Genomic DNA, 14,823 nt, shown 5'->3' on the forward strand with positions numbered 1-14,823 from the left:
CGATTTGCTCGAACTGAACCGACTCCGGTTTATCCGGATAACACAAATCGATAATCAAATCCAACGCTTCCGTACCGACGACTGCAACTAGATATTTTGAGTAATTAGCCGGTTTGATGTCGTGAATAGACATCCATGTTCGTAACCTGCTGACGTAAGTCGACCACCGATCCACATGTACATTAAATTCCTTTAACGCGCTAATATTTGGTAAACCTTGTGTTTCACTCATTGTCACACACTTAATCACGGTAACTATACGCGATTTAAACACAAACTCGTCGCCAAATGGTATATATTAGAATAGGTAGTAGGAGGCGGCGCACAATGAAACTCACGTAATACGAGACTAACTTTTATTTGCGAAGGTACACACGAAATATATATAAATACAATTACCCGCAACTATGATAATATACTCCACCATGTTACCTTATTTCAATAATTAAATCATAAAGAAATAATTATATTGAAATAAATCTTCTAGTAGGTATTATCAATAATTTAATATACTTAATCATTAATGTTTGTCTGTCTTGTGTTAGTCGAAAAGGTGTACAATAAACTGTTATATAAATAAACAAGTATAAATGCTTAACTAGGTATTAATTTGATACACATACATAAACAGTCTATACACGTCCCACTACTGGGCACAGGCCTTCCTTCAATCAACCGGAGGGCAGAGGGGTCTGGGGGAATTAATTTGATAATTTACAATTAAATGTCTTCATCTTTCCGCTCAATAATTTTGTTGCAAACTTTAGCAATGACATTGAGACGATACAAGTGCAACTTTAGTTAAGCAACGTCTTGGGAAAGGATCCGTTCGTGATCTTAATTGATTAGCTAACAGAGTAAGTAGAGCGTGCTTAGCTGAGAACCTTCAAGTTATTTGATATCCATAGGTTTTACGCCGTTTCATTAAGAAATGTTGCTAAATTTAAGTGAGAACTAAGCGCTGACTAGGTAACGACTACGCGCGCTAAGTAATTTTGTTTGAGATGAAAACACAGAGTTTAAGAAGGCTTATTATTTCATTATATTGTTTTGTACTCTTTCGAGCCCTACATACATACATAAACTCACGCCTATTTCCCACCGGGGTAAGCAGAGACTATAGAATTCCATTTGCTTCGATCCTGACACACTTCTCTTGCTTCCTCCACATTCATCAATCGCTTTATACATGCACCCACATCCTAACAGGGGATAAAAGAATTAGAAAAAGAAGAAGAAGACGATTTCGTACTCTTAAACAGACCGTCCAGTTCAGAACAAGTAGTGATTATATTTCAATATAGAAAAAAATTCACATTAGCTTCAATACGCTGTACGAGTTAGATCCGTCAAAGTGCAAAGCCAGTGCTGTGACGTTTATTAGCATAGTGATGTATCAGTCGAGATTTGGGCGATCGATTCTGTTCTATAACAGTACTTACTTCCGAATACTGCCCGGTCATAACGCGATAGTAATTTTATAAAAGCTATTTTTCCTCAATTGCGACAGAATATGACACATCGTTGCAACATCTCAACTTATGACTTTAAATGCCAGTAAGGCCTTGCTACTTGTACCCGATAGGTACCCGTAGTAAATCTCAAATATGTCGGCATAAAAATAGAAAAATAAACTTTTTTTGGACGCGACTTCGAACACTAGGACACCATGGTGGCACAACTATAATCGCGTTACCGATATAATGTAGTTGAACTGGTGTCCTAGTGAGATATGACCCTAAGTTTACATGTATGTACCAACTTGCAACTATTTTTTTTTGACGTGACTTTATTGTAGATTTGCCGCAGATGGCATTAACTACTTGGTCAGATAAATGGGGAGCGCTGAAGGCTCTTGTCCGGTACAACTTTTAAGACAACAGGCCTGAGGGTGCCCAGTTGGGCGCGAACCTCGGCTCAGGGCGTCGTCTGAGAGGAAAAATATTTGAAAGAATTAATCGACTCTAGTGGGTCGATAGCGATAAGAGCTGATTGAGGGAAATCGTCGACCACGCCGGCGGGGTCGGTATCGGGGTCCTGAAGTTTTTGGTGTCGCAAGCTGATTGGCTGCCTCTATGGCTAGAGTAATCGGGTCGTCGGGATCGTATATTACGTACTTAGAAACTATTAACAAGTCTTTCTTTGCTTACTTAGTATCTAATAGCATAATATCGCGTAAGACATTGAAACTAAAACCTTGGTAAGTAGCAAGTAGGCTCGTAAACTTTAGTACTCTTTACCTTGGTTTGTGGTAAAAGTTATAGTTGAGATAACTGCCATGGTAAGTCATGTGGTCTTTTAAAATTTTGTTCTGACCTCCAGTTAGATTTTATCGTCGTATTGATATTTTTGTATAAGATTTTAGTTACAAAAATGTCAAAGTGATTTTAGGTGGAGGCTGCATCTTTTTTTTGTCGTGACTTATTGTAGATTTGCCTCAGATGGCATTAACTACTTGGCCGGACAAATGGGGAGCGCTGAAGGCTCTCACCCGGTAGAGGTTGCATCATAACCATTGAAAACTGAGTTATTTTTCTTTACTTACATCTGTAACATAACCTCGTAAAGCCGAGGTTTCCAGACACAATAGTAAAACAATGGAGTTCGGATTTTAAAAGGACTATCGGCGTTACGACTATAGTATAGATCTATCTGTGTACCTATCTATCTATCTATAGAGTAGCGGAGGACGGTAAGAGTGGAGTGGAAAGAAATAGAAATACAATTTAAAAAAATCTTATAAATTATAACGAACGGGCTGGATATTGACTGTCGAAAGAGGTTTTAGTTCAGTAACCACCTATTGTTTAAACAAAAGCGGTTCCTAAACGTAGCACTGGGATTTGTGCAGAAGAGGTTGTCTGTCATGCATCTGTCGGATGAACTTGACAGCGCAGCAGACTCCCTGATACACCCAGTAATACATTCTGGATAAAGGAACCGCGACATCATCCAATTTCTCCTTACCCAAATACCTACGGATGTATTGAGTCATGTAGGGTTAAAAACTGAAGTCGAACAACTGTTATCCGACAAGACTTTACTTCGGCAATATGAAAATCCGACACTTCTTTATAATAAAGTCTATGCATATATGTTTTGGAGCATAGTCCACCACGCTTCTTCACTTCGAAACAAAACAAATAAATACATGACGGGTTAAAAACTGAGTGGAGGCCTGCGCCCAGCAGTGGGAAGTATATAGGCTGTTTATATTATGTATGTTATTTGTTTATTAACTTTTTTATTAGTTAGAGTAGGGTGAGGGCCTTATGACCTGTGATACAAGTATTTATTGCCCAGCTTAGACACAAGTTGCTACACCACAGGGTTATCGACAAGATCTGCTGATACTCACTATGAACATTAAATGATGTAATTTTTCCTTCTTGTATCATATAGCGTAAACAAGCAAACTATGTGCAAGATATTTCTAAAAATATAACTTTGATGGTTGAAAATCCGGGACAAAAACTTATTTTCCTTCCGAAGCACGACTTACTTTCGGAATTTCAGGAAATCGAGTGATCTGTCAGCAATATTCTAACCAAATTAAGGATCATAAAGTGGTTTTTGTAAAGCCCCACGCTTAATCGAACTCGACCGGTCTAATGATCCCCCATGCTATCTTCGGCTACAGCGATTGCTACTACATACTTAAATTAAGAGATTAGTTGGTTTGGCGAATGATCTCATCACCAGACTACGGAGGCCATTAGCGACACTGATGTTTTGTCAGCACAAGAGTAACGCTTATAAAGCGTGTGTAAGATTGGCGTAAAGACAAAAGGGGGTGGCACAACAGGGAATAGTAGAAAAATGAGAATACTTAGCGCTATTTCTTAACAATTACAAGCTGACCCTAGAAGAACTTTTCCACTATTCCTTAAAAAAAAGAAAGACTAACTGTTTTGGACTAAGTATTCTCATTTTTAAACTTTAAACGAACCCGTCTTGAAGATCTTGACGCCAAACGCCAGATTCGAAAAACTCGACCCAAGCTCTTTTTTTTTTTTTGACGTGACTTATTGTAGATTTGCCGCAGATGGCATTAACTACTTGGTCGGAAACTCGACCCAAGCCCTCCTACCACTACACTTATAACTCAAATGGGACTCTCTATTGTGCTTCTTGCAACAGGACTTTCAAAACTAAATTTGGTTTTGCTAGTCACGCCCGCGCCCATGCAAGAGCCCAGGCTAACACTAGCTAAGGGTGTCGCCGGCGACGGATACGTCTGGGAGAACATCATCATCATCATTCTCATTTTTCCACTATAAGAATACTTAGTCCAAAACAGTTAGTCTTTCAGCGTCAAATAGTAGCGCTATTACAGGCTGACTCTAGAAGAATTTCTAAACAATCATGGTACTTACCAGTTGCAGAGTAGTGAGATGCTTCTTCCACCACAAGTACTTCTGGTACTGCGGTCCCATAGCAGCCATCATGTAGTAGCTGTACATAATGATGTGCACCAAGTTGTTCACGATGTTCGAGAACGTTCCATGGCCACCTGTAATGCGAAGTTGGATTTTACAAAACCGTGCTGTATTAAAAAGTGTGCTGGAGTATGCTGTAGTTTCCCTTTGGATGAGTGAGGGGAAGCCTGTGCTTAGAAGTAGTGGAACGTATTATAAAGGCTGTTACACACGTAGAAGACGATAGAGCTAAAATGGAATAATCACCTTGAATAAGACGTGTTTTCTGATGATTATTTTATGATTCCAAATATAAAACTAAAGATTTTTTTTTGTGATCTATGTAAACTTTAGATTTACTTTATTAAAAATTATGATAAAATAGAATATTCTTACTCAATTTTTTCTTATGAATCAAAATTCTGACATTGGATAGTTATAATATAAACGGAGACGGTCAGAGAAATAATATTACAAAAACAGATTAATAAAATAATAAAAATAATAATTATTATGCTCAAAGCACAGCCTATACGAAAAATGAATAAGTTAACAGTTATACAAGAAAACATATAATACAAATATATTACCCATCCATACCAGTATATTACATAATTTTGTAAAAAAAAATTGGTAGAGGTTACACGAAAGTTTTCTTAATGACATAATTATCCAGTGATCAATTTGTTGACCAGTGGTAATTAAAAACGGTAGACGTATTAAAAAAAAATGCCATAACCTACCTTTAAACTGGTAATGAAGAGGTTGTCTTTAATATTGATAAACTTGAAGCGATTAAAGATATTGATTATAATATTATGTGGGTGGTTAACGAAGTTAAGTTTTGAAGTCGATTCTTGCAATACAAAAACAGGTGTTAATTTGGATAGCATTAAAAACCATTAACCATTAGAAAAATGAAATGGTTCAAATAATTAGTCGGCTGCTGAAACTGAATCGAATGGTCTTCTTAATGTTAATAGAAACAACAAAATTGTAATTACATGCCTGTCAAATACTCAAACACATATTAAACACTGTTATTTTTTGTTATAAAGCGCAAAATGTGTCTTGTAAATAACAACCTAATGGGTAATAAATCAGAAAACATTTTCGGACCGACTATCCTTAGTTGCAAAGTTCAGTCCATTACTAAACATTTCGCTTTTATCATTATTGTTATTGGCAATATAATATTTTATAGTCTTAAAATCCTTTTGTGAGGTGTCGTCTTATTCTTCATTATTATTATCCTTTCATGGGTATAGTTTTAGATGAATTTTACTTACTTAATCTTTTCCAATCTATGTCTGGTCTTTGATATGATATAACATAACATAAGCCTCAAGACTATATCTCAATGGGGCAGTCTGAGCAATATCCATCGTAAAAAGATCTAATTTCCCACAGCGAGCTTTCTATTAGACTAACGTGATAGGTGGTGAACCGTATCGCCGTCTATAATAGTCCAGCCAACTATGTTAGTGAAAATTTTGTCTTTGATATGACTAAATCAGTTTTCGTTTATCACTACACGCAGCCTACTCATATTTTAAGGTACTATTGTAATGAGAGCAATGACAAAAAAAAGAAAGTTCAAAACATACCAGCGATGAATTTGACAAGGAGCCACGCCTCAAAAGGTGTCAGCGAGTGGTGGTACAAGTGGAGCCAAGTGATCTGACTCTTCTTCTTCCGCAGCACGAAGAATATCGTGTCTGCGAACTCTGATAGTTTTGAGAAGTAGTACACCCAGCATAGATGCAGCATCTGTAAACAAAATTCGAGTGTCAATTGGGTAGCGGCCTATGTCAAAGATAAATTACGAAATTCTGATTACCAAATAAAGATCTGACTGATGAAATCATTTTATTTGTTTCGATTTAACTTATTTAGAATTGATAATATATGTTAATGTGTTTTTCGTATTTATAAATTAAAATTCAACAAGTCCGACATATTATCACGTTTACGACGTCACATTGTGCTTTTTCATATTTAAGTCATGGTCATTTCGTGTTTTAACGTTAAGTAAAAAGTGACCGATTTGACTAGCCTATTACGTTGTACTTAAAAAAATTCACAAAAAAAACATCCTTTATTAAGATCAGATGCATCGTTTCGGAATTATTATGAAGTATTTTTATTTGTTCCATCTGTTATTTCAAAATGTGATTTTCTAGACTGCATATTGATTTTCGATTTCTAACCCTAAATAATATAGTTTCACAAGATTTGGTACCTGGTACCCAGTTCTTAAGTAGGTATTTCAGTTGGAAATACAACTAAATTGATTCTCTTGAACTCGTTTATTTTGTTGACAACTTGCCGGGTGAGAGTTGCGGACCATTTGATAAGGTTTTTAAAAGTACCTCGAAGCAGTCGTTTAGAGATCAATGACCTTAGAAAATTAATTAACATTTTTAGAATTTAAATCTTCAGACCCTAAAAGGAATAAAAGTACTTTTTATTCAGATCAGTTGGAAAGATTGGCCTTTAAAAACTTTTACAATGCGACCGGAATAAAACGCGTCATTTTCTTCTTTTTTGAACTCGATACTTTTTTTTTAACTTTATCGCCAATCCATAACAAACACTCGTACATTTGCTGAAGAAAGCTTTGTTTGGCTAAGTGATTAATGCCATCTGTAGCAAAGTCAGAAGATAGAAACTTCTTGTCCTTAAGATTACTCTCGAAAATTTTGAAGTTTTTTTGTTATTTTTTCCAGAAGCTTCGTCAAATCTGTGAACTTCAGTTTAGGCCGTGATAATATTCCGTCCGTTAATTTGACAGTCGTCAAGTTTATCATTGATAATTACAACAAATAAATTATCGTGGGTCACAGCACCTATTAGTTATCGATAAGCACTTGAGAAATTATTTCATGTAATTTTCCAGTATCTGGGGGTCAATCAATATAAATGTGTTGTCCTTACAAAGAAACATGTGTTTAATTTTGCTTTCATTTGCCTCAAGCAAGATGACGGTGCACAGTCATGCAATGAAAGGAGGCTATTCTCAATATTCTTAGCTACGTACTTATTCAATATAAATAAATGTATTATATGGATTTGTAACTTTCGATTTTAAATTCGTAGTCTACTAATTAGTAAAATCAGAGAATGTATTAACGTATACAATGGCGCTAATTCCTGTAGACATCATCTAACTTTATTTTAAGTTATACCTGTCATATTCTTTTTTAACCTCCAAAAAATCGACTGGCATAAAATTTATGGCACACGTCAATTTAAGGCACAAATATAAAACAACCGTCTAAAAATTTTACATGGCCAATAACCCGTCAGAATTAAGTTGACAGCACACGTCCAACGGTTTGCATACCAACGAGATAGCTGTTTGATTCGTCCGGCTTATGCATTTATTTTAAAATTAACAGTTATCAATCATATGTCCCTTTCCTTTTCGGCGGATAAAAAAATTAAAGATATAACTTTAAATTAAATTAAGTAGATGATTTCTGCAGGAATCGGGGCCTATATTCATGTATATAAGCAAATTAATAGAGTTCAATCAATCAACATTCAAGGTAACCTTAATTTTACTTGAAATTATGGCAGGCACTGTTTGAATTATATCCTCTAAAACTAAAACATTGAGAACCTACCAGTAAGTTCTCTGATGTTACTTTAAAAAAATGTATTTTTTTTATATATTAAATAATGTCACTTTTCCCTTGTCTAAGCTCCACAATTATTTGCACGAAGACATGAATTTATTATTAATGCAAAAATTCCGCAATTAAGTCAAATACATGCTTCTCAAGTCTCAAAATACATAATATATTATTAACAACTTATCGACAGGTTTAAGAATAAGCCTCTCGCTTTCACTGTTACGTATGCGAACTTGATTGCGGCGTGAGTACAAGTTCAATGCTGATAAAAAATCGGTCAAGTGCGAGTCGGACCTGCTACAATAGTAGAGTTCGGCTTTCAAACCTGTTTTTTGGCAAAGAACTTGAAATTTCCTTATACTAGAGTTGGATTTTTTGCAATTTCTGACTGTTTCGTTTTCCGACAATACCTGATGACTTACACGCAAGCTGCCGATTCAGAGTAGATCGTACTAAAACCTTTTTAAAAAGCAATATACATCCTTCTTAGTCCGGTTTCAATCGACTAATTATCAATACTTTTTAATTTATGCGGTATGAATAAGATTATACGCATAACTTGATAAGGATTTTAAGACTTAAGGGTACTTATTTCTTTTTATACAACGGAGAAAGTAAAGCAAAACTTGTGTACCTGGCGAAATATTTCAGTATTTCATTTTATTCAATTATATACTATTTTATATTTAATTGAAATTCAGCATGAATTTGTTAAATTCAAATTCGGATAAAGAAGGAAAGACAGCGATATGGCTCACTACTTATTTCGTTGTCTAACAGAAAACCCGGTGAGGATAATTAGTTCATCATACGATGGATGTGAGTTTAATTATCCCATTGGGATAAAGTCGTAAGCGTATTTATTTGTGCATGTTTCTTAGTTGGAATTCCATACAAAGCTTAATTACTTACACCTTTTTCTTTGCAAAAACAGAATAAGGATGACAAAAATAAAATATCACCATGACGTTATGTAGTAGATTCATTATCTACGTACTTCCCACTCATCAGCTTTAAGTAAGACGTCAGTTTTTTTTATCATCTAAATTACGGAGACAATATTGCTGAATATGTTATAATTACAAAAAATAAACGTCTTACAACACGTCATTTGCGAGATTACAAAATGTTTTTCGTTACAGTACAAAAACTCTTTAACTCAAATAAGCATCAGCACAAACAAATTCAATAAGACAAGTGGTAAAAAGGTGGCCTTATTGCTAAGACAATCTCATCCAGGCAACATTTAGGTATACGAAAGTAACTTATTAAAAGTGTAGCGAAATAACGACAGACATGTGTTCCATAAATATTGTGCCTGTCGATTACCCGTCCCTTTCGTTTTCGGCGGATAAGGAAATGCCAAGTATTGCTTAAAATTAGATGGAGTGTACAGTCATGAGCAATATCATGTACCCACTTTAGAACCCTGTCGCACTATCATATTTGACATTTAATGAGGCTTATGGTTTAATTTATCAGAAAAGTTAATGTGACATGGTTGCAAAGTGTATACATATTAGTACTCGTGACTGTATAGGAATCAGCCACATTAAAATTAAACCAGAGTAGATTTGTTTCGATGCCAGGGTAGCTACCTTAGCTAGGCTTTGTAGGGTTTTGTACGATGTTTATCTAATTATTGACTTAAATTATTTAAGGATCGTCGGTATAGACAATTCCACATTTATTAGAGAGATCATTATCCCCGAGACTCTTACGACAGGCCGGAGATGACAGTTGAACGCGCTCTTCTCTTTACTCCGAGAAATGAACTTTCTTAAAACAAAGGAGATTTACGTTTTCCTTATAAATGCAACAGTCGTTTTGCAATACTGGTTTTATGCAAAAGCGGCGGTTTAAGAAGTAATCATCGGTAATTGGTGAAAGTGCTTATTACTGTGAATGATTTCTATTGAAGTTGAAGAATATTGCTAATGACTATAATGATTTAAGTACATTTACGTCTATATGTACATGCCTATGGGTGTTAATACTTATTCGGTTTTGAAGGATAAGTACTAACAAAAAATACATACGTCATAAACTCACACCTATTTCGCACGGGGTACTTTTGAATTTCATTTGCCTCGATCCTGACAGAACTTAAGTTAAAGCGTAAGGGAGTGCGCGTAGATTGTCTGTTCCAAATTAGAATATAATTATTCTTCCTATAAATGTATTATTTTGTGTGCAATATTTTTTTTATAAGTATGTCAAAATGCACACATTCAAGTTTTCTCTAGGCCACTAAAATGGTAAGTATATTTGTGCCAAAGTGCCGGAACAAATAGACATATAGGGTCGAACGCGGAACACTTGTGTCATATCCGTTGGAGAAACCTTGTCTTATGATCAAATGCATTTTCAAGGATGCTTTATAATGTATAAATGATTGGGATTATGTTACATTTCACGTGTAAAATAAGTATTTTACACGTGAAATGTAACATAATCCCAATCAGGTACTTGTATTGCAAGATGAACTATTCACATCATACCGAGCTTTATGTTAGACCAACGTGATAGGTGGTGATTACGTTTAACGTGGGTTATTGTAGATTTGCCGCATGGCTTTAACTACTTGGCCAAACAAATGGGGAGCGCTGACGGCACTCACACGGAGTAATTTATCCACTAGCTAAAACGTGTGTGTCTGTGTATAGTGTGTCTTGTTTTTACTTTCATTTTAATAATGTCCAAAATTGGCAACACTTTCAGCGGATATCATCAAGAGATATTATCACACCTTATGTCTAATTGTTCTCAATGGCTCCGTCAATAAATTATGCAAGATATTTTTCGGTTGTGTTTCAATGTAGTGTGTTAGGATGCCATAAACCTAAATTCTGGAAAAAACCGGATCGTCCAGTGACATTACGCGCCGAATTCTTCTCATGGTGTCATCAGAATTTTTCAAATGAACAAAACAAAAATCTAACTTAACTGTTCTGAAATAGTGATTAAAGTTCCATATAAAACTGAAAATTTTGACAGCGCGTATGACGCTTTTAGCTTCACTTCTAATAGACATAAGTACTCTTATAAGTTTCTTATTAGTTTTATCTAACTATCCCTTTAATATAGAAAATCTTATGCTCTTTAAAAATATTAAGAAACTTCCTAAAAAAGTTATTTACCACGCATAAATTGCACTTAAACAAAACCTTTTGAATTTTCCATGTTTTAAAAAAAGCTGTAGGAAATAAAGATAAGATTTGTCTACTTTACGGACTTATTACTGGGGGTGTTAAAAAGGCCACATCGAAGCCATTCATTTAAGGAAGCAATATTGCAATTTGACATTTGCGCATATAAAAGTAAGTGCGCAGTGCAAACAAATGTCAAATAGCAATATTGCTTTCTTAGATGAATCGCTTCGATGTGGCCATTTTAACTCCCCTGTTCTATTTTTAGTCACCAATATTATACGTTTATGGGATTACGTCGCGAGTCTATATAGTACCTATGTAATAATCACAATGTCAATAATGTTAGATATTGGTAACTTTAAAAGGCATCACTATTATACCCTGCGGCAAAAAGAAACTAAAAGAAATTTATTACTAGAAGTTTGACATCCGCATTCAATCAATTACAAAAAATATCACCAAAAGTACATTTTAGGGTTCGCTGCGGATTTTAGCGACCCTCAAAATTGGTATAGAAGACGATTATTTAAAAAAGTATCCACCTACCTATCTATTTATATTTATATAAAAATAAAATATTTTAAATATTTTATTTATTTATTAATAATGTGATATAATAATGTATTATGGTATAACGAAACATTTCCGTGAACACTATTAGGGACAAAAAAGACCTCTAAATTGTTGAAAATATTTTATTTATTTATTAATAATGTGATATAATAATGTATTATGGTATAACGAAACATTTCCGTGAACACTATTAGGGACAAAAAAGACCTCTAAATTGTTGCTTTGTTATTTCCTTTTCCCTTCTCCCTTCATTCATGTCTTTGTTATACTACACTAATAAGGAACAAAGCATGGTAATGAAGTTAAACAATGTGCTAAATGGAATTTATCACTAATAAGCGTCAAACAGCAAGAAAATGGCGTGAGAAAACATTATAGGCCAATTGCAATAGGACAGAATTGTACAGATAGAGATTTTGTAATGATAAATGATTTGTGTTTTACTTTTTTTTTCAATAACAGAAAATATTTTATTAAAAGTGCTTTACTTTTCTGCTGCAATAAGATTATAGAAAAATCATAGTATGCTTTCAACTAATGAGGTCGTTTTTTTTGTTTTTGTTATTTTGTCCGTAGGACAGGCAAAGGGATCATAGCCCATACAGCCAAGTCATGTGTTTATATATTTTTAGTTATAAAATTCATAGAAGGCCTAAATCAAGTCTGGCGTATTTTTACAAAATTAAGGCAAAAGCTAATGAGGTCGTTAGAAGAATTCGGCGCGCAATGTCACTGAATGACATGCCAATTTTTAAAATTAATAAAACAAAAATCGACCTTTTTATTTTGTTATAGTGATTATAATTTTACTTAAAACTGAAAATTCTGATACAGTGTATGATGCGGTAGAATTTTGATTTGCTTTCAGCATGAGTATTTAAAACATTAAAAAAGATCAGGGGGGTTAAAACGGCCACATCTAAGCAATTCATCTAAGGAAGCAATATTGCAATTTGAAATTTGTTTGCATTGCGCACTTAGTTTTATATGCGCAAATGTCAAATTGCAACATTGCTTTCTTAGATAAATTGCTTTCATGTGGCCATTTTAACCCCCCAGATATCATATAAAACTTTGTCGTGTTTAAAAATATCTGTCGTGTTCTATACATATTTTCTGATCTTTTATCAACGTTATACATACTCAGGTAATGTGAACTTCCCATCCATAACTACCTTTTTAAGTGCTAGAAAATAAGATAATGAGGCACACATTTAAATCATATATTAAATTAAGTGTTAATACTACGTTATGAGGAGCTCGGTGGCGCAGCGGTAAACGCGCTCGTTCTGCGATTGTTGAAGTTAAGCAACTTTCGCAAAGGCCGGTCATAGGATGGGTGACCACAAAAAAAAAAGTTTTCATCTCGAGCTCCTCCGTGCTTCGGAAGGCACGTTAAGCCGTTGGTCCCGGCTGCATTATCAGTCGTTAATAACCACCAATCCGCACTGGGCCCGTGTGATGGTTTAAGGCCCGATCTCCCTATCCATCCATAGGGAAGGCCCGTGCCCCAGCAGTGGAGACGTTAATGGGCTGGTGATGATGACTACGTTATTATTACCACTTTCACTACGGAACCCCACAAACTAGGTACATTGCTTAGCCATTTTTTCTTCAAAAAGGCACTCCTCATCCTATTAGCTAAAGCAACAATGGTACTTGTCATTTCACTCGAATACCGAAGGTGAACAAACAAAACGTTGGAAAGTTACGAAGTATGTCGTGATGCTGTGCCGTTGAGTGAACTTGACCGGCCATAGACTAACCGACGTAACGCAGACACCGAACGAAAGTACCTTCGGAAATAAGATGCGTAATCGATAGTTGTAACTTTCGATCGTCGTGAAGTATGGTGGTTATGTTGATTCTTATAATATTGCATAATAGAACATAACAGAGCATCACGCCTGTAATCCTCAAGGGGTAGGCAGATGTGTATAGTATATTGACTCACTCATCGCCAGCTATGTTTACGTCTTATATAAATGGGAGCCAACCTATTGCTACTAAACGTGCACCCAGAGACCACATGATGTCAATTCATTAAATCGAATTCAGTGGTTTAGAGCCCTAACTAGGAATCGAACCCGTGACATTATTAATATACTGTAATCGAAGATTAGGAAAAATGGTCAGTTTTGATTTAAAATTTCAGTAAAGTGCTAGTAGGTTGTAATATTTACACAAATTCACAAACCGAGATACAGTAGGTACTTATTATTTTGTGTGTTGAAGGATTTAAAAAAAAAACTTAAAAAATAAAGTTGTTTAACTGCATGTTTTTTTTAAAGAAAGCAGAAAACTGTTTCATCGATTCATAATCAGGAGAATGTTGAACATAAAAAGTAAATAAAACCGGCGACACATAAATTGAGCCCAAAATCTGTGTTGCCGACAGAACGCATATCGTGTTTGCTGAAAGACACTTTCACTCCTAATTAAAGGGGCTGGTAAAATTTCTCTTGCACTTTTAAATTTTATTAGTTAAAATATTTATTACATAATTTTACACCGTGAATCCATTAATTAGAGCTAGACCACAATTTTCCTATTACATGAAGTTTTAACGATTCAAAATCAACCAAAAATGTGAGAGTGAAAATAGGTAGATTATTGCATAATAGCGTTGATGGGGGTTGTGATGTAACATCTGCGGTGTTATTCTATGGTCGTTATCTGTGGCGTCGAGTTGGTCTCACTTTCTATGACTTTGCACATAATAAAAGCACTTTTAACAGTTTTTATACTTGTACTATTATAGAATTGAGTTTCTCTTAGATTTATTTTAGAGGTGATGTCAGGTTTGTTCTTTTGGGCGTTTTGTATAATTTTGAGTTTTGTTTTGGTTCTCGGCAGGTGGGATTTTGAACGACCTTAAGTATACTTATTAGGTGGCTATAAAAAATACATACTAATTTATTTATTATATTAATTTATAGTACTAGTGTATATCGTATTCTCGCTTGCTTTATAAAAACTTAACACGTTCACTGTGGAACTAAAAATGAGAATCGATGAACACATTGGAATTCATGTAAATAG

At 34.8% G+C, this 14,823-nt stretch overlaps 1 protein-coding gene across 4 annotated transcripts in view; it reads right to left on the minus strand.

Moving 5' to 3' along the window:
- Window positions 1-14,823, minus strand: part of LOC126366630 (elongation of very long chain fatty acids protein 7-like) — a 65,316-nt gene that overhangs the window by 12,442 nt on the left and 38,051 nt on the right. For all 4 annotated transcript variants that reach the window (XM_050009816.1, XM_050009819.1, XM_050009817.1 and 1 more), the window contains exons 5-6: window positions 6,026-6,188; window positions 4,377-4,513 (exon numbers count right to left, since the gene is read on the minus strand). In XM_050009816.1, the coding sequence (XP_049865773.1) occupies window positions 4,377-4,513; window positions 6,026-6,188 (300 nt within the window). The remainder of the gene's footprint in view (window positions 1-4,376; window positions 4,514-6,025; window positions 6,189-14,823) is intronic.

Source organism: Pectinophora gossypiella, chromosome 5 (genome assembly GCF_024362695.1).
Source record: "Pectinophora gossypiella chromosome 5, ilPecGoss1.1, whole genome shotgun sequence".
Taxonomy (NCBI): Eukaryota; Metazoa; Arthropoda; class Insecta; order Lepidoptera; family Gelechiidae; genus Pectinophora; species Pectinophora gossypiella.